This window comes from Coenobita brevimanus, chromosome 49, assembly GCF_032717465.1.
Source record: "Coenobita brevimanus isolate Jiangsu-jjx chromosome 49, ASM3271746v2, whole genome shotgun sequence".
Lineage (NCBI taxonomy): Eukaryota > Metazoa > Arthropoda > Malacostraca > Decapoda > Coenobitidae > Coenobita > Coenobita brevimanus.
Genome location: NC_137002.1, coordinates 6,166,701 through 6,191,341, shown reverse-complemented (window position 1 = coordinate 6,191,341; position 24,641 = coordinate 6,166,701). Strand labels below are relative to the sequence as shown.

The window sequence follows — 24,641 nt, the reverse complement described above, 5'->3', positions numbered from 1 at the left end:
GTGAATCACCAGGTCTAAAGTTCAAGTCTTCTTCTGTGCCATCTTTAACTCCTACCCACCTGTCTGTTCCCTCCTGACTAACTGTGCTGACGATCCGCTTGTCTCGTTTGCCCTGTCGACTCATTGTGCTTGTTCGGTACGGGGATGGAATTGGTGTCCTGCTTCCTGATCCTTCAAGGGGTGGGGTGCTCCTGCTGGTGGGAGGAAGGGACCCTGCTTCGATCATACCAAGTCCACTGCTACATCTTCGGGTTAGGAGTTCCAAATACCCATCGAGATAATCACTATGACTGCTGCTTCGGCCTGAGTCACGTTGCTGCTGTTGCCAGTTTTCTCTCACTTCTCTCCCTCCTGGGCCATCCTTCCTCCTTCCCTCCCATGAGTCTGCCTTTCCTCCATCTGAACTATCTCTCCCCTCTGACCCTCCATCCCTCTCCCCTCTCCTCCCTCCCCATCCTCCTCCACCCTCCACTCTCTCACCCCAGCCATCTCTGATTCCAATGCCTCCATCCCAGGTACGGTTTCTCTCCCTTTTTTCATTCATGTCCCTCTTTCCTCCCCAGATTTCTCTCCTCCCTTCCCAGGTGTCTTTCCTCTTTCCTCCTTCCCTACCTAAATCCCAGCCATCCTTTTTCCTCCCTCCTTCCCTCCAGTTCCTCTGCATCTCCTCCTCCTTGAGTGAGTCTGACTCCACCTCACTTGGGAGGCTGCCAGCTCCCTCTTCAGAGCCCTCTAAAATTTCCTCTGACACCTCCAACATCTCCTCTGTTGCTTCTGTGCCTTCCTCTGATGCTGAAAGAAGGCTCAGGCTAATGGAGGCAGTAGTCGTAGCAGCCTCTTGGCTATCCACTGGTAACTGGACAGATGCAGGACTTTCTGCTGGCTGATTTCCTGACGCCGATCCCTCCGGTGTCGGCTGTAGGTTTCCATTCTTACTCCTCTCAACCTGGGTAGCAGACTGCTTGGCCTCCCCTGTGGATTTGGCAGGGGTGTATGGGGTCTGTAGTTGCGCAGGGGTAGGGGAAGGTTGAGGCAGGGGCTTGCGTAGGACGGCAGAAGGGTCAAGTTGACCTAGGATGAGGCTGGTGGCCATTTCAGTTGTTGAACTCTGTAGTATTGCTTCATCCACTTCAGCCTGGCAAACAAACATGCATACATAATGACACATGAAAGATATCTATCAAAATGGATTTACATTCTTAATGAAACAGCATGCAGTTCCAAATTGCTCGGAATACACTTTCTCCTTCGTCACTAAGAAAGAATAACAATACCATCCACAAAAGAGCCCCAAGTCACCAGAAAATCACCATAATCCTCACTGACATCTTCACCATCAGCTTTACTTTTTTTTTTTTCCACCTAAAGAATGAGAGCAGTAAGATTCAGAAACAGTGAATAAGGTAATATAAGAATGGGAGAACTATCAATAGCATGCCAAGCAAAAATGGACCATTCAATCATTCAAACATTCAAGGCCCCAAAATCCTCGTACCATTTCTTTTTTTTTTACTGTTCATTGTATGTGGAGTTCTGAGCAGCATGAACATGAACAAAGTACAAAATACTTGACATACATACCAGGGACCAAGTCTGGTGTGAAGTGTCCTGGGAAGAGGAGGACTGTTCAGCACAGGGTGGGAGGGAGGCGGATGTGAGTGAGAGGGAGGAGGATTCGGTCTGGCCACTCTTGGTGTTGATGTTGTTGTTGTTGTTGTTGTTGTTAGGAGGTGAGGATGTGGTCGAGGACGATGACTCTCTGCCACTCCTGCCCTTCTGTGTTTCTTGTGGCTGGTTGTTTCTTCTATCTTCAACCTAAAATGATACATTAGGTAAATGTAGTTCATCTCTTTATTATATATATACCCTTTACATATACTGTAATGTGCTCGACTTGGCATGGATCTGACAGTTTATTCTCTGAGGCCAAATGACTTCACAGGTCACCATTTCAGAGCTAAAACCTGCCATCCATCTTAAATAAATAATGAGTCTGTTCCACTGAGGGCTGGTGTAACTGCATCAGCAGGGGTGCTTTTATAACAAGCTGATTGGTCTTGGGGGAAGATTAGTCCCTTAACACTTGACCACCAATTTCTCCATGCCAGGACATCTATTTATTTATCTATTGCCAGATGCCATAATCCCATAAGGGGTGGCCATTTGACTTTGAGTTATTTGTTTTACGGGGAGGGGCATTAACCCTTCACCAACCCACTTGCTGACACATAGGGAGCATGTATGGTTTGGTTATATGGTTGCCACCCAGCGTTGTAGGTGGTTTCTTGGCATACAGGAAACCATTTGGCTTGTTACTCAATGTAAAGCCACCTGTAATGGAAAGAAAAGCAATAAGAAGTGACAGGAAAGATGGGAAAAATAGGAAAAGAGGAGGGCAGGCACAGAAAAAGAATGATAAAGGTGAAGGAAGAAGTAGGCAGCACTATATCAAGTGAGTGGATGAAGGCTGAAATGTTAAATTTAAAAGGCTGGAGATTATAGGCAGAAGGAAACACTGAGGAAAACTGTTCCAGTGCTGACCAACTGTGTACATGAAACAATGATATTACTGTTTCAGTTAACTGGGAGAGGAAAAAAAAAAAAAAGGATGAGGAAAAATAAAAAAAATGCAGCCTGAATCTGTCAAGACATTTTAACCATTGAGCCACAAGGTGTCTACTTCAACACAACGACAACTTGCACCTATATGACTATAGTCTCTGGGAATGCCTGGCTAATGTGGTGGGATTTCTGCAGTCCAGAGGGTCACAAGCAGAAAAATCCCTTCAATGTGAGGGTTTCCTCTTGATATGAACATCTCTTCTACAGGGAGCCTCAGTAAAATAAAAGGATGTCATTCAATCCTTTCACTCAAATGGTATAACCTAAGCTGAAGAAAATGATGAGGGTACACAATAAAATATAAAAGATGTCTCTATATAGAATATGTTAGTATCCTTTGGTACCAATGTCAGGTTACAGGATGTAATCATATAAATAGGACATCAGGTGAAGACAAAATAAGACAGACAACTACAGCAATAAGCTCACTCAGGCCTGGCTGAACATACTACAGTATTGTACATTAACTGGATCACAGTTAACTTTCTCCTTCTATATGTGCAATCTGGTAAGAGTGCATGACAACCATTAACTATGTATGCCGACCATAATTACAGTTGTTATGATACCTCAAAAATATATACCATAATCATATACCTATATCTCAGAGCACAATACTACAATGTTACAGAAAGAACAGTATTTCAAATGCAAAAACAAAATATGATCTTTGGTTAAGGAAACATTCTAATTTGTACTAAAATATTACATTACCACACTGAGAACACTTTAGATAAAAACATCTATCCTGGCCTTTTATCCCTACCTATGGACTAAGTATGGATAAAAAAAATATTGGTAATGAAATAAAGCAAACTACATAAGCCTAAAGTGCATGGAATACAAATACAGAACACATTAGAAAATTTCCACAATAAACTTATGCTACCTAACAATAAGACATTCTATACAATATCTTTATGATCAGTTACAGTCATACTTTCCTTACAAAGCGTCCAAGAAATGCAAAACTACTCTGAACTCAAATGCACAAAAGTATACAGCCGTGTTCCACTAACCATAGGAGAAAAAAAAAAAAAAAATTACCAGTAGCCATTTTTAAAGGATTTATGGAGAAGTGCCATTCTTATATGATTCACAAAGGCTTTAGTTCTTACAGACTTACCTAATCCCATGCCAACCCCATACCCACCAGAACTACACCACAGAGATGAGAGGGAGGAAGGGTGCACACATACCGTACCAGTACATGTATAAAAACATCCCCCTCACCCTCTCTCTCTCCACAACCACTTGGTAGCTAACTCACCCATGGCGAGTGGTGTGAGTGGGTGCTGTGGTGCGAGTGCTGTTCCTGCCACCTCACAGCTTGCTCTCTCAGTGCCCTTGCCTCTGCTCGCTCCTCCTCACTTAGCTGCCAGCAGAGAGTAATTTAATATGTAGCTTATTTCCAGTGTTTTTTCATGTTGGTAAGCAGGCATCATCATCACCACCATCACCATCCTTCTCATCATCATAATCATCAATGTCATCATCCTCACCCAGACTACCTTTCCCATCACACAAAATGGTCAGGCAGGGTCCAGAAAGCAAAGAAAGGCCTGATTGGACACATAAATTATCACAATTTTTTGCCCAGTCAGGAGTGTACAGACGAGGGTTTGGCTGTGCAGCACTCAGACCAAACTTATCGGGCAAGAGTGACCCACTACTTCCCTTATCTGGCATAGTGTAAGCAATAAACCCCTACTATCCCTTGGATTTAAACCCTTCACAGGGCACACCCAGTTGGTGCACCTTAACTAACCACACCTCAGGGATAGGGGACAGAATAGAAAGACTGTTAAAGACTAAGCAGTATGACAAGTTGCCTTTAGTGTCCAAGGCTAATGTATGCAAGACTGTTACAGACTTAATAAATGAAATAAACCAAACAAACCACAAGATGTCCATCTGCTAGTTATACAGTTCCCACCCGATGAAGTACATGGATTCCTGGGTTACAATAAACCATTTAGCTATGCTTCAAAATAATCCATGCTGTACTAAAGGCCATCAAGCCCATAACAGCATTATTACCCATGCAAACTTGCTCTACACAGAATATCATCTACGATATATATTTTGGTACCACTAAAAATTCTGAATATGGTGAAGTTCACCATATAATGTACTCACATGCTCCTTAAACAACTTGCATCATTTTCATACATACACACACACATACACCAAAACTCACAATAGGTCCGAGGATAGTACGGCCTCTAATACGTATCAGTGACATGGCTGCCTCTGTTCTTCATCCCAAGCAGGTCAGGGGTCACGGAGCTGCAAGGTTAGGAAATTTAGACTGGATTAGGTTCAGCTGAATTACTGTGAGGTAGGTCAAATTCAGCATAGGGCTGTCTTCTTGTGGCATAGCCCAGGAGGTTTTGCAGCAATTCTTCTTGACTTATTTATTTTGTTTATTACAGTACACCATCACCTTAAATGTCATGCCTGAGTAGTCTAACCCAAAGCTCTTACATTCCCTATGGGATAGAAAGGGCTGGATGATGATGATGATGATGAATTCTTGTACCTATGTTATCTACTGTATATAATTTTAATATCAGTACAGTAGTTACAAGGCGTACCAGGCATATACAAGGAGGTACTGAGATGTAATGTGCAGGACAAATCACACAAGAAGAGGTGCCACTGTATGCAATCTCCTTATCCATTTAGATTGCAACTCTTAGAATAAGACAGCATGTTGGATTAGGAGGCATAAACCAAAATAAAACAATAAAGATATCCATCATATCCTTTGCCTGCATATGTGTTGATGATCCCAGAACAAAATGAAAATAAAAAAAGAAAAGAAAAATAATGTAATAGCTTAAAATATAAGTTTACACTTTAGACAACCCTGTATAACCATACAACCATACCATATTACCATGAAGCATGTTCAATGTACAGAAATGGATTGCAAAATACCTGTAATATAGTCGCGGCGCACGACTCTGAGGTTGTGATTATCGTACCCCGGCAACCTACCATTCAAAAATGCATCTGATTTCATATCATATTATACACGAATCATACTATTCTGCACGAATATATTATACACAAATATTATTATACACGAATCACTTACGTCTCATTTTATACACGAAATCTGATGCACTTTTGAAAGGCAGGTTGCCAGGGCACGATAATTACAACCTCTGAGTCACGCGCCACGACTATAGTATCTGTACCCTTTGATAACAACAACTCTTCATTCCATCCATGCAAATTCACTGAGTTATGAGACAGTTATGCACCTTGTAATCTTCAACTCCTTCAGTATGACAATATCTTTCTATATTTATTTGTGTTATCAGTGTCAGAAAGAAGACCAATCCCCAAGGAAATGTAGTCTTTGGGTCACTTTTCCATTAAAGAACTGTAACCCCTTCCCAACCACAGAATATGACCAATCCAACCTGACCTACCCTAACCCAACCCTCCATCTCCTCCCTCCCCCCCCCAAAAAAAAAAATATATAAATAAATTAAATAAATAAAAAATCAAAAATAAACTAACTTTGAAACATTTACAAGAGACCAATTTTTCATACTAGAAGTGACCAGGATATCAGATTTCTATGCTACCAGTACTGCCTGACAATACATATCATTCACCTTGACTGATCCCACATACTGAAGGTGTGAAAGTATTCATTTAATCCCACCTATACACAGCCATCCTTTAGTATTCTACTGTTGTTCAATCCAGATAAATTTCTTACAGTCTATGTGAAGCTGATAGTAGTGACAGAACTAAGCAAAACTATACTGTGACCAGTCTCGTTGCTGAAAGGTGAGACACCATTGTCTGATGGGTCTATAAATCTTTGAGGGCTGTTTATCATGCATAGATTAATGAACATTTACTAAATTATGTGGCTGAATGTCTTACTTGGCTTAGTTTCTGTACCATAATATTTGGGCAAGAATTTAATCAACCCTGGATTTGATTTACATCATTTGGATTTGATTTACATCATTTGTTTTAACATTTTTAACCACAACTTCCCCTGTAAGTACAATCTAAAGGACATTCAGAGATGTCAGATGTTTAATATCACAATTACCTGTACCGGTATGTACTGTACAGTACAGTACTTGTAGCTTTGTGAAATACTGACCACTTTTTTTTTTTTTTTTTTTTTTTTTTTTTTTTTTGAAGAGAAAATTGCAAGAACCCTATGCAATACCTGAAATGAAATTTAACATATTAATCACTGGTCTGGCCAAGATTCGATCTAAGGCCCTGGCACTCCAGATGTGCGCATGTTACCGATGACCCAAACAGAGGATCCCCAATTTGCCTCTAGGCAATGCAAGCTTTTATAGGCCCCATTACACCTATAATGAAGAAATGGACTATATCATATGAGACATAAACAAGCAATGCTGCACAACTGTTGCAATGTGCAAGACTTTCAGCAAATTTGTCATCCACAGTGATCAACTTCATCATAATTGCCTACAAGTTTGAAGATGATACAGCAGCTAGTTTTTAAATACAATCAGAAATGAAACAGTCCAACTGTAGTTCACCCACATTTCTGATTAAAATGTATATCAGGCATTACTAGTTTTCTTGACTCACCCTTAACATTAAATATTAAAGCGAATATACTGCCGAGGCAATACAGGCAGACAATGCAGTATTGATGCAGTCATTGCAAAGCGATTAACGTGGCTGGTTAAAATAACAATGTTTTTTCAAGTGTACTCAAAATAATAGTAATTTTGTACATATAGGACACTTCTTACATGCTTTTGTATTGTCTTCCAAGGTGTGGACAAATCGAAATAAGGCACTTACAATCTTCAGTGGTTAACAGTGTTTCCTACATTGTACAACTTTTTCCAGTCTCTGACATAAATAATAATGGGTTACAGATGTTGGTGTGTTAGTTCAGAGGACAAGAATACTGACCGCAACGGACAGGGCGGGGAAATGTGTAGGCAGAGCGGAGGCAGCCACCATGTCCGTCACCTCACCCAGTGTAAACAGTCTAGAGTTGCAAATTTACAAATATCGCTAAATCTGCTATATAAAAACCTCCAGAATATCGTTAAATAAAAAACCCTCAAACCAATAGCTAGAGAACGTGATAACCTCCATATAAAGTACCTAAAACTGTGTAAATCTCTTTAGAAAGCTGTTAAATTTCGTGCAGCCAGACGTTAAATAGTAGCTAAATTAGGTAATATCATTAGAGCTAGCAAAATACGTTACATTGGTAACCCTGACTTAACATTCTCAGCTGTCAGAACAATAAGACATCAAAATTATATAGTGAACTTATATTCCCCTAAAAATGTAACAATAAACATAACTGAAAATACTTTATAAAATACATATTCATGCTAAAAGGGAAACAGGGAAGCATCTGCTACATCTAAACATCTATTTTGCTTTATATACTTCCCATACTCTCTATACAGTATTAGCTGAAAAATAATAAATAAACTTACCAAAATAAACTAATAACAGTGAAAACTATGCGTTATATAATGCAGTTGGCATCATATATCAGTTATACAATGAATACCTATGAGATACTGAAGTCTTCAACAAAATGTGATCATATTTCCCGGTGACATTTACTTTTTGTTGCACAGGTATAATCTTACTGTAACATACCAGGTTTCTGCCATAAACCTGACGTACATAATTGCTGAAACTAGCAAAACATAATATGTATTGGTTTTTCCATTCATTAATCTGGGTCGAGTTGCAGCCATGTAAACATTCGTGATCTGGGTGTGTTCAGTGTTTTTTTGAGAACTCGTTAATGCCAATGGAAATAATTATCTTGATTTCACTAAGATGAAGGAGATGCCATGCTGCTCGAGTCAGTAACATGAGCAGTATTTACATCAGTGAACATGATGCATAATAGAAAAACCTCCTTGGAACATACACTTCAGCTGGTTACCGGAGATTCATGACGTTGTCATTATTAAAATCCTTAATCCAGTCCTTTTTTGTTTCATGGAGAGTATGGATGACGTCCCCATTTTAATATATCACTTTAGACGACAAGAGGTCACCCATAAGCTGATTAATATCGTTTGGTGGTAGCCTAGAGTAAGTAAAATGCCTGTCATGAAACAGTTGAGACCCATAAAAACCCCTAGTTGTACATAGTCATAATGCTCTCAGTATGCATAAATTTTGCTAGTTAACCAACAGTTGGATTATATTTTGACATGTAATTTCCCACTGCTTAACACGGCATTTGGTTATAACCTGATTATGATACAGCTAGGATAATTGAATAATGAAGCTGCTAGAGACATAGCAGCGTAGGGAGCCATCATGAAGTGACCAATGCCAGTGAATACAAGCACATTGGAGCCTTTATAGAAATGAAATATACCTTCCTGTCGTGCATGCATTAAGCTTGGTTTTAGAGATGGCAATGACAAACTCATTTCATGTAAGGCATTAATATAGATTTAATTTTTCTTTTCAGATTATAATGTGTAATTTAAATGGACAAAATTCTGTAACAAAGCTGATGTGGTGGATACAAGGCAGTACATCTCTGGTTGTACTGTACAAAACATCTTTCTGAACACAAGAAAACAGTGTGGTGGCAGCAAGAATAAAATATAAAGCACAGCAACATAGAAACAGGGTTTATGGAAGTGGTTTTCAATACATTTTGTCTCAGAGGTCTTTCTTGAGCCAAGTTTAAACCATCTGGTGGCAGCACTTATAACACAGAATTGTTATCTTAAGGAAGAGAATAGACCATCAAGATGCCTCTATCGGGGATGCTGGGAGTATCCCGTCCACTAATATGTGGGTGTAATAGAACTCACGTAAATCCCCAAACATCAATTTTACTTCATGGCTGTAATTTAGTAGCCATGCAAGGTTTTAAATCAGTGCCGAGGACTTTGATGAAGGGATGGATAGTTGTGAGTGGGGGTAAAGGCGTTTTGGCATCGAGGGCATGTTTTAAGTCAGGAGTCAGAGACCCAGGGCCACCTTTAAAATCAAGTTTTACGGCATCAGAATTATCTTTAAAAACAGATGAGACTGGATCAAACTTATCCTTTAATCCAGATATTACACAGCTCAAATTGCCTTTAAAATCAGATGTAACAGGATCAAGACTACTTTTAAAACTAAGTGTTATAGCATCAAGATTACCTTTGAATTCAAGTGGCCTGGGGCCAAGAATACTGTTTAAGCCAGCAAGTCAAGGTATGGGTATTATGCAAGTAAGTGGAGTCCAGGTGTTCTCGTGTTACATGTCAACTTCAGGAAAACCTCCAGAATGGCCACACAAGAGTAACCCAACAGATGACAAAAACAGAGTTGATAATACAAATATTAACTCCCCTGATGGAAGAATGGACGGCTCTAGCAGTGGAAAGATCTCAGGCAGCGAAAAAGTGGACAGCTTTAGTGATGGAAGAATGGAAAGCTTTAGCAGTGACAGAATGGACAGCACTGGCAATTTAAAGATGGATACCTCTAGTAATGGAAAGACGGACAACTCCAACAATGGACGGATGGAAAGATGGATCAGTTATTTACAAGAGAAGAGGCCAGAAGTGTACAGCCTTGGCCAAAAGATATCAGAAAAGTCAGTATCCCTTAAAAACAGCATTGCAGCCACAAATGTCGGGCAAACTCAGAGTGACAAGAAACCGGAAGACTGGAATGACATTCTGAATCGCTGGTACCAACAATACCAGGATTTTGTTGGAATCACCGACCTGAAGAAAGCGCAAGATAGAGTCACAGAGGTATGCAATAAAAGGCAGTCCTAATTTTGAGACCAGGATGTGTTCCAAAATATTACAACTTTCCATACAACTAGTACTGTACTGTGACTTGGTTAATTATATTTGGAGATCCATACTGCAAATCTGTTCAGCTTGGGTAAGGTTGTCATTACCAGTTAGGTATATTAGTCATAAAAATTCTATCAACTTACTTCACAAGATTTTACCATTGTATTGTTTAAAGTTATTGTTACTGATAATCAAAACTCATTTCTCTTAAAAATATTCACAATTCAGTATGAGGTTGTTTTGAAGTCAGAAATTAGTGTATTTAGCTACCCCTACAAAACTAAACCTATCCTTAGGTGGGGAAAAAGGTCCTGATGATGAAAGCGATGAACTCTGTACCATATATATTTGTGATGAAAATGGGTGATGGTGATAATGATATTTTTATGAAGAAACTTGGGTTATGTGGATAATAAATATTTATGATAAAAATTAGGTTATGTTCATGAATATGACATTGGTTGGTGGAAATCATGATTTGGTGTTAATGTTGAATATTTATCATCAAAATCAGGTGGTGATAACAACAATGACAAAACTAACCTCTGTCCTCCAACCCGTTCTTTCCACAGCTGTCTGAAACTTTACTGGAGACCCAGGGGCGGAGGAGAGCCCTGCAGGCAGAAACAGAGGACCTACAGGAAAAACTTGTGATCAACCACCAACGCATTGCCAAAACAGAACAGTACTCTCACGAACACTTTACACTCTTTGATCAGGTCTGTCTGTCTGGAGTGTCTTTGTCAGTATCTATGAGAGTGTATTTGTCTTTGTTTGTCCATCTATACTAGTACTGCATTACTAAAACAGTGTCTGTCTAAGTGTCATCATCTATGAATTTGTCTCTATCTATGCCAGTTGTGCATCACTAAAAACAGAGCATTATTCACAGGAATACTTTACACCTTTTGATCAAGTAGCTTGTTAAATTTGTTTTATATATCTGCTGTATATGATGTGTTTGTCAGCACCCATCTATACATTTATCTATTGCCCAGTGCCTCATCAAAATTAATTTTCATCTTGCTTGTGATGAAAATACAGTACAGTACTATAGATCTAGTTCACTATATCACCATTCCAAACCTTCTATCCCCACTCCTTCCTCTCTTTACAAAACTCTGTACTCCAGATCTTGTCAGCACACACTGGCTAGGATCTAGAAACAGGAAAAAGGAAAATAAAAAAGTAAGGGAACAACAAACACTTATTCCTTTGCTAACTCAACCACCCACTACTACAGAGTAGATACCTATCAACTGCATGTGTCTAATGTAACAGCCTAAATTACCCTATCTCCATCTTGATTGCTGAATTGTAACATGATACTAACTCTGGAATTTGGTGCTAAGAATAAAAAAGGTGTTGTGGACAGGATGTAGAGTTGCAGTAATATCTTATTGTCAGTGAAGTACAGGAAATGAGGTGCAAAAGTGATAGACATCTCTGCCAGATTAAAGTAAATGAACTAACAATAGAATAGAATATTAGTCCCCAAAAAGTGCTTGAGAAAGGATGAAGACCCATATTGTCTCACTGTGCCACTGAGCTGCAGGAAATAAGCTGCAAAAAAGGCAAACGTCTCCACAGTCAAGAATTAATTATACCTGACCAAACCTACTACAATAAACTTCTTTTTTTTTTTTTTTCCATAGAACTAGCTCACTCCCATAGCTAACTTACTGAGGTATGACTGCATGGAATTCAATTAGTCTTTGTTATGAGGAAGGAATGAGTGTCCTTGGTTGGTAGTCAAATTTACCTCATTGCACAGATAGCCCTGCAGGGGCAGTTGCTAGCCTGCAGTTGATTGGTCTGCTCAGCCAGACAGATGGAGGTTAGTCATCAATAACTACAACAATCCTCTAGTCAGACTATGATTGACCATCAGCTAAGATGATAAGGGGTTATTGATCTTTACCAGATAAAAACAAACTTACTATACCAACCTTCCCACCTTCCCTCAGGCACGAGAAATGAATGAGCGGTTGAAGATCGTACGAGCAGAGTTCAGTCAGTGTGAGAGGACAGAGCGGGACACTTTCACACAACTCTCAGCTGCTATTAGGGACTGCCACGAGAGGGAGCGCATGCAGGCTGAACAAAGCAAATACTGGTGAGGTTTAAAGGATAGGATGAGAGGGACACATGATAGGAAAGTAGCTGTAGTTTCAACCCCAAGATCTTAATATGAATGTGAATTTGGTAGACAATTGAAGTTGCCCTTCTGCATTCTACCATCCTCCTTTCAGAGGACAGGGAAGGAGCTGAGGGATGTTTTAATAGCTAGGCAGCGGAGCTGCTCAGTAATATCGAGGGCTGCCACATGAAGGCATCATTCTCCAGCACCTGGGAAGTCTCATCCAGATTAAATGAATTATCTGACAGAAGGAAGGAAAAATGAACAACTTCAGCCATAAGTACATATTGTCAAGGTCCAGGCTGAGACTTAACACCGTTATAGTTCACAGTGCACATTTCTTATTTCTTTTTTCCAAGTTTCCAACAACTGTTGGAAAGTATTTAGCTGCTTTTGGCATTTGGTTTAGCTTCCAGTCCACTGAAAACATCAGCTGTACCTTGGCCAACCTCATTATGGGGGTTCCATTAAGAAGAAGCATGATATCATTTGACTGATTGTCATCATTTTGACTGGGTGTATGGTATGTAAGATAATCCATCATGCTGTCCCCCAGGTCCATCATTGCCTCAGTGGTGTCGGCAGCTCTAGCTTCCCTCATCACATCTGTCAACAACTGGGTCAGGATACGCGAGATTAAGGACCACGTGTCAACCAACAACAAGTTCCTGTTGGATGGGTACAAGCAGATGCACCAGGATGTCTTGGAGGCCGTTACATCATCAGAAGTGATTGTTAATGAGCAAGGGAAGATTGTTGAGAATGCAGCAGGAGCTTCAGTGCTGGGTGTTGATGGTTCAGGTCAGGATGTGTCAAAAGAGAGTGTAAGTTCTAGTAAAGGTGTGTCAGGAAGTGGATTAAGAACAAGGCAGACCATCCCAGGTCATCATACAGTCACTCTAGCACCTGAGGAACTTTCACAGATTTCCCGAGAACTCATGAAAGAAATATCGGATTCGCTGGCCAAGGATAGAGACAAGCTGAAGGAATTATTGGTCGAACAGTTTGGGAAGGTGGTTTCTGGGTTGGCAGGTGGGAGGAAGCTGGTGAGAGAGGCAACAGGTGCAGTTTTAGATTTACCAACACAAGATCTCAGAAGAATTGAAACAGGTGAAACCCAAGAACTCAGCAAAGCTTCTGATGTGACCCTAGAGACTGCACAGGCTCTAGGGTCAGCCATAGCATTAGACTCAGCCATCCCCGGATCAAGCGAGGAGGGAAAACCGATACCAACTTCAGAATATACCTATCGTCACATTGCCTCGGCCATGGCTGTTGGGGCAGGTATTGGAACCTTGGCCACAGCATGTATAATGATGTCACTTGGGGGTGGTTGATGATTCTAGATATTAAACTTTACTTCATTTATACATTAGATTATATTTCTTTAGCCGGTATTCAATGGCATATATGGATCTGTTTTTATATGAGTATTTGTTGATGAAATTACATGGAACTTTCTCCTCTGGTCTGTCATATACAGTATACTGTATGAAATACAATCACCCTCTTTGTTGCCCTGTTTCATATTTTGAGTTGTATATACAAAATTCATCATCGTCACCACATGATCATTGCCATTATCCCAGAAATGTAGTAAGCACAAAAGTAAAGAGAAAGACACCATTGCCCAGAGAAAGCGATACACAGTCATTCATGTATCATCCATGTCTCCAGAATTCTAGGCTGACCTTGTAGTAGTGGATATTGGGTAGGGATGATGATGAAAATGTATATGCAGCCTGTCAGTTTTAGAGATAAAGTAATTATGAAGTATATGGACACCGTCAGTGTAAAAAGATTTAAGTACTTAGAAGGAAAACTGAAGGTGTAATGTGGTAAATTAATCACAAAAAATATATATGTATATATGAACTACTGAAACCCACTAAAATTTCTCCCAATAATCACTATACTGTACTGTAGTTTAACATACAATAATAAAGAATTTTTTATTATGTAGCCCTGATGTAGAGTTTTATAGGCTGTTAGTAGTTGCTAGTCATTATTTACATATTGGTTATTTTAATACTCAAGGGAATATGAAGTAAAAAGGATTCCTATTAGTATGGTTGCATTCAAAGTCACAGTATCACAGGTTGTTTGTTTTGATGTGTAGCCTAATTACTAGTTTCCCTGCCTTGTGAGTTTGTTTCACAGTAGTTTTCTGTGCTTGGTGAGTGTTGTTATCATTTTACTGTATCTGTTGGATAGCTAGCAAACTAACAAAATATTGATGGTTGAAACTGATATTCACTTGTATCAGTCAGAACCATGGTTGGGAGTGCAGTGGTTAGGACATATATGAAGGGATGTTAGAAAGGGAATTGATGTGGTTAGGGCAAGCAGGAAGGGATGTAAAAAGGGAACTGATGTGGTTAGGGCAAGTACTGATGGGACTGTAAAACGAAAGTCCACTGGATCCAAAAAATATTATTATGATTATGTATGAAATGATGCCATGGGGAGTAGGCGTGTCATCTACCCTTAAGTCTACTGAACAGTGGTAGATTGGCCTCACGACCTTACACCTTGAAGTGGGTAAGATGGGATTGGTTGTTACCCCTGTGATAAAAAGGATGAACAGTGGCATCAGATAGAATACGGGGACCACATGCTATCAGCCCCAGTGACAAATATTATGAGAGAGACATTTCTTATGCATCATTACACACACAGGCCATGTCGTTAAATTACCTTCATTTATGTTCCATTTTTATACTGTTTTTAGTAAAAAAAAAATAGAAAATACAAAAATATATACAGGTATACACCAAATACTACCTACAAAGCTGACCTGCCATTTTCACAGATTTAAACAACCAGCTGTATGAGAAAAAAAAGGTGTAATATTTTCAAACACATCCCTAACTTATATTAAAGACTAATTATGTACTAAACCTAATTGTTCTAATCTTATTAATGTATGTGTCATAATTACATGTAGAAAAAATATTGCACAAGTGAAATGCACTAATTAAGTTCCTCAGATTACTATGAGAGAGAGAGAGAGAGAGAGAATTAAACTCAGAGAGACAAAGGCTTAGAGATTTGCATACAGAACTAATAACATGCAAATGACAGTATAAGAGTATGAGGTATGTAATAAAAGTACAGATACACTAATGGTTACTGTTATATATGCAACTACCTGGTGTATAAATAGACATCAGCCTCAGGTAACATGTTCCATATACTGATTGTCACTTGTAAACTCAATCCCTGTGATCTGGACCATCAGTTTTCTAGAGAACTGTACTCTCTTCACTTTAACTAGGTGAAAAACTGCTGTCACTACATCTTGAATGCTGAGCTGGAACAAGAGATTATTACTAGAATATAGTTCTAGTCATGAAAAAGTATTATGAACGGGAGATAGAGCTATGGCTTGTATTATTCTGCCTCTAAGGAACAGTATACAGGCCTAAGCTAGTACCATGGAAAAGTATTAAGAAAAGGATACAGCACTACAGTACTGTCTTAACTTGCCTCTGAGCTACATAAAATGGGCTACTAAAGGACAAAAAATCATAAAGTTAAAGTGAATGAACTACAGTCCAGTTCATCTGGTACTGTACAGGCAGAGTCAATAATTACAACCGCTATAACGAAGGCACAGTGACTGATATAATTATGTTCTTGTGAGTGAAAATGGTGACTGGTTGTGATAACTGAGGAATTATGCAACAAACTCTGTTTTAAGTTGTGTATAATGAGTTACTATGCAGTGTACAGTACTGTACTCTGGTTTGTGTAATTAATTGTTAAGTACTCTGGTTTGTATTAAATGAGCTGTGATAAGTGTGGGTTATGAAATGTAGTTATAATAAATGATGGGCCATTATGCTATGTACCCTGTTTTGTTAATTGATTGTGATAAATGAAAGAATTCACACCTAGGTGAACCTGGGGCCACATCAACAGTGTGCACTGACAAACATAACTGTAATACAGTAAAGTAGTTCCACTGTAAAATTAATTAAATGGGGAGAACTTTAAAGCCATAAGTCTGTTAAATTTGGTGTTTAGTTTAATTCAGTGTGTGAGTCATCTTAATGTACGAACCTGTGTCTGTTATGAACCTACCCTACAGTCGTTCTACTTTATGAAGGCAGTTTGGGTGGGGTGATCTGGGACCTCACACTGTTACCTCTGTTGCCACATCGCCGCCAACACACATGTAATTATATGTGCTCACCTCTATCTCTCCTACTTTCCTATTTAAGCTAGTAACTACTTATAAATGAATTTTAAACACTCTGTATGGATGTAATTCAGTCAAAAAGCTATAGTATAGTATGAACCTCATAAGACTTGTCAGAGTTGCTTTTGCGACGTTGTCAGGTGGTGACACGAGGGATAGCCCTGCGTGAGCGGGTCATACTCGGTCAGTCTCCCACCATGGAAGCTATATATAAAAAAAAAAAACGCATCTATAGACTTTAACCTCAGGGGTGGTGTCTTAAGTCGAAAACAAGAGAAAAAATAAAGAAAATACAATTAGTAGTAGTTAATATAAATATGAGAGAGAGAGAGAGAGCTAGCACGTGTGTGGCGACGATGTGGCAACATAGCTAACAGAGTGAGGTCCCACAGCGCCCCACCCAAACTGCCTTCATAAAATAGAACGACTATAGTTTGTCAGTCACATTATGGTTCAGTACAGTACTGTACTTTAAAAGTGCACATATTATGTTATTTGTGATTAAGATTTGTCAGTAAAAAAGTACGGTAATTACAGTACAGTAAGGCAATAAAAACATCTTATATTTACCTTTCATCGAGTACAGTGTTCAGTTGGTTGATCATTCAGGTGCAGCTGCTATAAATAATGAATCTTTTCTGGTATATGAGGAAATGGTTTAGTTGGCTCAGTGTTGGTTGAAGGAAAAATACCATAAACTGTTAAAAAAGGATTTACTCTGTTAAAAAATTGGTGTATCAATTCATAAACTACATATAATCTTTTAATATTACTACTTGACCTGTACATATTACGGTGATAAGTCTGAACTATTATTTACATTTTCAACTGCTAGTGCACCTTATTTACACCAGCACTAACACACAGCCATTGCATGAGTCATTAAATATTATGTTCAATATCAAAATACAAAACCACAGTGCAAAAAACTCACCTAGGCTATATGAACCTTAATTATAAAACTAAGTACAGAAACCTAAACCTGATTGCAGAATTATGAAGTTAACAAGAGATGGTGTTTAATACAGGAATAATGAATATATTTTAATACCTTTTTCCTGACATGTAAAAGGTATCTGGTCAGTGGGTTTAAACCTTTGGAGAACAAGGCTACATTTAGGTACAATATTGTATTCTGTGACTACCAAATTATTTCCCTTTAGGTGACAAGTACCTGCTCTCCAAAGGATTAACTGAAAAAGTGGCACACAGTACAACATCTACAGCAACAATATCTACAACCAGTAAATAAAAGTTACAAACTATGCATCAGTACTGTAATGGTACTAGCTGTTGCCCCAGGTTCATCTAAATCTGAGCCAAGTGGATTGCAGATTGAGGCTGCATTCTGCAATTCACCATCATCCACTGGGGGGAGAGATGGAGGTGAGGGAGATTAGTATTTGTGCCACCTAACTACTGTATAAGCAATTTCTATTATAACCTGAAACATAGATATTATAATGTTAAGTTGCTGTCCAAATGAGAGAAATCAGTGTCAGGAATCATACAATCTACAAACTACCAGACCAGCATGACTAAATAACAGCATTAAAACTTCTATCTATCTATCTATTGCCAGACGCCTCAATCCCATTTGGGGTGGCCACAAACAAATCGCCTCCAAGTCGCCCTGTCCCCCGCCATTTCACTGCCCTGCTCCCAACTCACCCCCCTCTCTCATATACCTCTCCACCCCATCCCTCCATCTCATCCTCGGCCTCCCCCTCCCTCTTCCCCCCTCCACCTCACTCACATACACTCTCTTCCACTGCCAATTTATTCTGTCTAAGAGATGTTTTTCAGCTAATGTCATCCATCTGAATAAAATCATCTGGTTTAAGCTGGAACAAAATACTAGAGTTCTTCTGACCATGAGAAGGTTAATGGTAACAGTATTAGGATTATTAGGTTCCTATGACTTAGAAGAATAAAATCACCTCATCTGCTGGAAAGGAATACTTGTACTAAAGCTGAGGGTTAAATTAAAAATACTGTACATTACGGGACTCAAGAATTAATTACGGTATCTAACCATCAGTGACCATAAGCCATTGTCATTGTAAGGTCTGCTGGTGGAATATGTCTATGGTTGTTTGGTGACACTGTCTGAAGTGGTTGTCCGTCCAGCCCAGAGAGAAACGACCCGGGGCCTTGCGGAAGTAGTCCAGGCCGCGCCCTATCTTGATGATCCAGCCACTATCAAATCTAGAGGAGCAAGGAAGTGGAAATAAAAATCACTATCATCATCACTGTCAACATCACTTGTCATTAATGTCATCATCATCATTAACATCAGCATCATCAGTGTTATCATCATCACCATTGTAACCTTTTTTACCCACCCAAGAATGGGGTGAGGTAGGATCCAGTGAGCAAGAAGAAACCTGACAGAAAGAGAGCTATCAAGAGCATGCCTAATTAAGTGGGCCACACTCTTATTCACTCATCATTCAAGCCTCCAGAATTCTGACTCCATTTTCACAGGCATACAGAAGGATATATGAATCAACACGTTAATACCGGTATATGATATGTTTCAATTTAAATATCTAATATTTCCATTTGGAATGCATGGAGGAGTGCTCACAACCAAACTGAAGAAGACATGGGGTTAGGTTTTGCATACTGACCTCCAGGCTTAACCCCTCCAAGCTGGGCTATTTATAGTGCCGTTGTTCTCTCACTACGGGAATTTTTCCGAAAATAGCCTGTTTTCAAACCTTAACATATCGGAAACTATAGCAGTTAGGGAAACAAATTAAAGACCATATTGCTCAACAACTCTTCTTGCGAATGAAAGTCTCCTCAGGTCTGTAGGTCATCACATCAATGAGTAATAACAATGAAGAGGAGTAATTTGTGGCATACGAGTTAGGCTGTTTTGTGTGTTAGTGCGCAGCCCAAATTTTGGCTTCGTTCATGACGTGATAACTTCTTCATTACTAAACAAACTAGACAGCAGTGTCCAAGGCATGCCCTATGGCACTGTCATAGAGTCCTTTCCTAATATCCTTGGAAACAGGCTTGGCAAGGGCAGATGAGGCAAAAGTCCACGTGAGGCGGGAACGGAATTGGAAGAGAAGGGTTAAGAAAAAATCGTATTACACCTTGCAAGTCACAGGCGACTGAGGTATGGTTGGATCGGCTGGCGAGTGTCCTTCCCTAGCTTTTGGTGATGAAATCAAATGGCAGCCACTTCAAACTGTGGCGTGAAAACAAATGCAGTTCCGACCGAGACCTGGCGCAGCCCAGCCACCGATTTCCTGACAGTTCCGACCAACACCCAGCAGTTAGGGGTTAACAAATGAAAATGGCACAAGGCTGCAACACATGGAGAGCTGCCATCAGGTGGGAGGACTTACGTATGGTCAATGGTCTCTAAATACAAACATAACTCTTTGAAGTCCCTAGGTGCAAACTAACTCTTTGAAGTCTCTAAATGCATATGTAACTCCTGAGGTCTCTAAATGTATACGTAACTCTTGAGAAAAAAAAATCTTACCTAATCTCCCTGTCATGTATGGTGTCGGAGTACTGAAGGGTGAGGGTGACATTGTGAGCAGCCAGGGACATTCGCAGTTCCTCAAGTCTCTCATTCTGGCTTCTGTTGAGAGAGGGACAGTGGAGTGGTCACTCAGGGAAGCTGTGAAAGGAAGAGGTGAGGGGGGAAAAAAATTAGGAGGAATGCTGCAAAGGAGAAAAAACTAGGTAGAAAACAAGATAAAGAAAAAAATCTGCATAAACTTGAGATCAAATGTGGGGAAGAAATAGGATACAATATGGAGGAAGTATTCAACATCTGCACCAGAGACATTTGCAGTTCTTCATTTCATTCAACTTGAAGGGACAAAGCCTGCTGTAATGTAGAAGTTCAGAAATGACCACCTTGAATGCTACACTGTAACAAGAGATTAATACTAGAATATAGCACCAGTCACAAAGAAGTGCTAAGGAAAGGATGTAGTGCCTTAGTTTTGTTGTATTGTATTTTGCTACTGAGCTTGAAAACTAAGCTACAAAAGGACAAAAATCACCAAGTTAAGATGGATGAACAACAACAACAATAAATAAAAGGGCACTATTATTACTTGTGATCGGCTGGGTCCTTTGTGGTCTTGAGTGTAATGGATCGCAGACACTCCGCACGGTGCACCAGAAACTCACAGAACTGCAGGAAATTGTACACCTGCGGATATAGGACATGAGCAAGATTAAAACTGAAAATGAATCAAGTGTTAACCCATTCAATCCGATTATGTCTTTTAGCTCAGAAGCATAACACTGAAAAAGAATCACAGAAGTCAACCCCCTCAGTACAAGTACAGTATATCTATCTGAGTTCAGCAAGAATAAAACAGAAAAATAATGACAGAAGTTAACCCCTTCATTCCAACTGTCCGATTTAGTTCAATTTTCCAACTCCACATGATTTTATTAAACTTATATGAAGTCACTCCTAAGCTAAGTAAAAACATCTGTAAACAGCAAGATTATGCAGTATGGTATCAGAGAATAAATTTCATTTGACTGAAATATCTAATAACATAAGATTAATGAGTGATCAATGGGAGTGCTGCTGAGCCATGGTTAGTTTCTTGGAAGCTGCAGGGCATCTTTGGGCAATTAAATAACTAAATAAGATAGTCCTTAATATTCTACACAGATTCCAGTATTTTAGAAACATTGTTAACTCGTGAATAGTCACAATAAAATTTTATGTTTACTATTTCATGCTATAAAAGGCAAAACATATACATAGTAAACTGGTACCGGTATGCGATGAAAGTATAATTTCACTGAGTCTGCATTCCATGTCACCAGACCCACCTGATGTGTGGAGCGTACATATGCGTCCTCCACCACCACTGCCGAGAGTGTCTTGTCTACCAGATCACCAAACACACTATCATACCCGTATCCTGTTGCCCCAGCTTCTATCTGGATCTGGCAAACATGAACAACAAAAATAGAAGTGTGTAACAAAAAGTAAATAAACTGCAATAACAGCCAATGCCATTATACTGAAACTTGGTGGACTGCAGACTGGAGATGCTTTTGTCTTAACACTGTACCATCCTTCTTTGCAGGGAACTGGCAGGGAGTTGAGGAACCTTGGTATAACCCAGCAGTACTTGCACCTGTGTCACCATATGAAGGCATCCTTTTCCAGCATTTGCTGTTACTTATAAATCTGTTCTGCCAAAATCTCCCAACTTGCATTACCCACTCTCCTGAAAAAGCTATGATGCTTTGGAACACACTTTTGACCTTCCCTATAATGTACAGTACTGTACTATATTGTATGTGTTGGATGGTCCCACAGAAGCAGTTGCTTACCTGTTGTCGATGGGTCTGCTTGACCAGACAGACTGGGGTTAAGCAGCAGCAGCGGCAACAACACTTCTATCTGGTGAGGGACGCCATCATTTGGTGGCACGGATATAACCAAGCTGCTCCAAAGCCTTGTTTTGCTGATGTTCCCCAGCTCCTTACCTATCCCACAAGAGGAGTAGGGTAAGCTGCAGGAGGGTGACAGCTGCAGCCTGCATTTCACCAGATTCATGTTCAAATGAGCCTTGGGGTTACAACCACTACTATACACTTCTCTCTGGAGCCTCATGATAAATTAACAACAGGTAATTTCTCTGCTATACAGCATCACTTCCAAACAAGTACAAAACAGAACTCCACTCTCACCCTCAATACGGTATATCAATCAACCAACCTGCTTGTGCGTCCGTCCAAGTGTTTTCTGCTTGGCAGCTGCTTCTTTCATGTCCTCGGCACGACTCAGGTACTCCTCCATCTTCTTGTGGAAGTGCTTACGCTTTGTCTCATCTTTTGTGTCTGGATAATGGGAGTGAGTGGATTCGGATCAACTCTAAGTATGCTAATAAAACCTAATGAGTTGTAAACAAGGGTGATATGGAGGTAATGTATTTTGCTTGTGGTCACCCTTTATGCACTTAAGGCATCGGGCCATGGATGGATAAATAGATAGACATACAGACAGTAAACAAGTTGCTGTATTCTGATAAATTATGAGGATGCTAATATCCATCCATCCATCCATTGCCAGACGCCATGTATCCCAAATGGGGTGGCCAATGGCTTAGAGTTAATTGTTTTACAGGGAGGGGCACTAATCCTCCACCAACCCCACTTGACACGTAGGGATGCCAACAGCATCTGGTGTTCCCAGGCGGTCACCCATCCAAGTACTAACCAGACCCAACGTTGCTTTATACCCTAATAAATTATGAGTTACTATACAATAGCCTAATAACTTGTGAGCAAGCTACTACTGTATACTGTATTATTTTCAAATAAATTATGGGAATGTTTGTAATCATTTTGGGTGCTGCGTTCTAACCTACAGATTGCTTTGTATCCATACTAATTTCTGTGTTGTCCCTTTATATTTGACTTATAAATAACTACTGTACCATACTGTACAAAAAACATTCTCAGGCTGCAGGATACACAGCATTAGAGCAGTCAAACTGCAAACTTCTGGTTATATGAGTACATATTAACTTATATACTTGGTGTCATGCAACTGTGTACATTCAACTCTTGGCAGTTATTTAAAGATATAGCTATGACCAATCTCCTACAAATCTTACATCATCATCATCTTTTCCTCACCTTAATAAATGACCATAAAAAATTAGGGGTTTCTTTACACCTTCATGCCCTTTGAATATGACAATCAGTGTCCATTGGTCACACCTTTTGCTGCCTGAAGGAGTAGCCTGATGCCCTGCTCATAACATGCCAAGGCCTCTGCAAACTTCTTCTCCTGATCCAGCTGCACAGCACGAGTCAGCACCTGAACCGCCGCACCCTCACTGCCGCCCGACATTATACCTAGAACAATACAATATTAAAGGACTTGTAAAGATGCTAACATAAAAACCAATCCACTCCTAACACAACTGAAGGATTTTGAGTGCATTTAATCTGGCAAACATTCCAAACCCCTTATAGATCAGTTGTTTGTCAAGTGTTACCAGATTGGAAGATAAACTTAACTAGTGTCCGAGGAGACTCATTCCTACCTGAAAACTAAGGTTCAGATTTCACAGAACTACATACTGTAGTATTCTATTTGTGGTAGTGGCCCAGTTTTGTCAGATGAAAACAAACTAAAGCCACATAGACCAAACTGAAGCTTATATTTCAATTAAGAAATCTACATGACGTACATCCGGTCTGCAAGGTTAAACCAGTAACTTTATAAGACCATTATTTATTTATTTCATGAAAAGCTCGTGCAAATTACTTAGTAACTTTATATGTCTATTATTTATTTATATTTTCATAAAAAGCTCGTGCAAGTTACTTATTCCTAATACATACTCTTACATCTTGCTATGACACTGATAAGGCTGTCTACGGTATATATACAAACCAAGTGCAACAAATATTACCCATTAATATGACATGTGCCTGTCAAATCCCCCTACTCCCGTCCCGTCAAGTGGTCTTGAACTCTTGATGTTGACGAACTACCTAGAATATTTTTTTATATCCATCCTTGTATGGAGTCGTCAGAGCCTATTCTTATTGTTTCTATCACACTAATTTGATTCATGCAACCTCATTGTATAAAAGAAAAATATATTACCCTCATTTATCTCCTTCATATTTAGTTCTGACATACCAAGAAAAGGTAAACATTTCTTACGTATCAACATCCAGTATTTACAGTTCCGTGTTTACACTTTGCACAATACATACAGGTTGTGTAATGAGTAGGATTTCGAGATTTTGTGTACCACATTTATCTATACTGAAAATCAATATCGTTAAATATTGGCATTCTTATCTGAACTGACTGCTAATAATT

At 39.5% G+C, this 24,641-nt stretch overlaps 2 protein-coding genes across 3 annotated transcripts; one reads left to right on the top strand and one right to left on the bottom strand.

Annotated features, from left to right (window-relative positions):
* The first annotated feature begins 9,380 nt into the window (after positions 1-9,380).
* On the top strand, positions 9,381-14,098 carry LOC145399483 (uncharacterized). The gene is made up of 4 exons (XM_080272089.1): positions 9,381-10,394; positions 11,015-11,161; positions 12,410-12,558; positions 13,139-14,098. The coding sequence occupies exons 1-4, from the start codon at positions 9,396-9,398 to the stop codon at positions 13,917-13,919; spliced, it is 2,076 nt and encodes a 691-aa protein (XP_080128215.1). The 5' UTR covers positions 9,381-9,395; the 3' UTR covers positions 13,920-14,098.
* A 3,297-nt stretch (positions 14,099-17,395) lies between these two features.
* On the bottom strand, positions 17,396-24,273 carry LOC145399421 (MIT domain-containing protein 1-like). 2 transcript variants are annotated; one of them, XM_080272039.1, is made up of 8 exons: positions 24,223-24,273; positions 23,522-23,659; positions 22,515-22,636; positions 21,617-21,733; positions 20,878-20,975; positions 20,292-20,393; positions 18,822-18,994; positions 17,396-18,154 (listed from the first exon to the last, which is right to left on the bottom strand). In XM_080272039.1, the coding sequence occupies exons 1-7, from the start codon at positions 24,224-24,226 to the stop codon at positions 18,844-18,846; spliced, it is 732 nt and encodes a 243-aa protein (XP_080128165.1). In that variant the 5' UTR covers positions 24,227-24,273; the 3' UTR covers positions 17,396-18,154; positions 18,822-18,843. The 2 variants fall into 2 exon arrangements, with proteins under 2 accessions (XP_080128165.1, XP_080128164.1); XM_080272038.1 differs by lacking the exon at positions 17,396-18,154 and having other exon boundaries at positions 18,772-18,994.
* Positions 24,274-24,641: the final 368 nt, after the last annotated feature.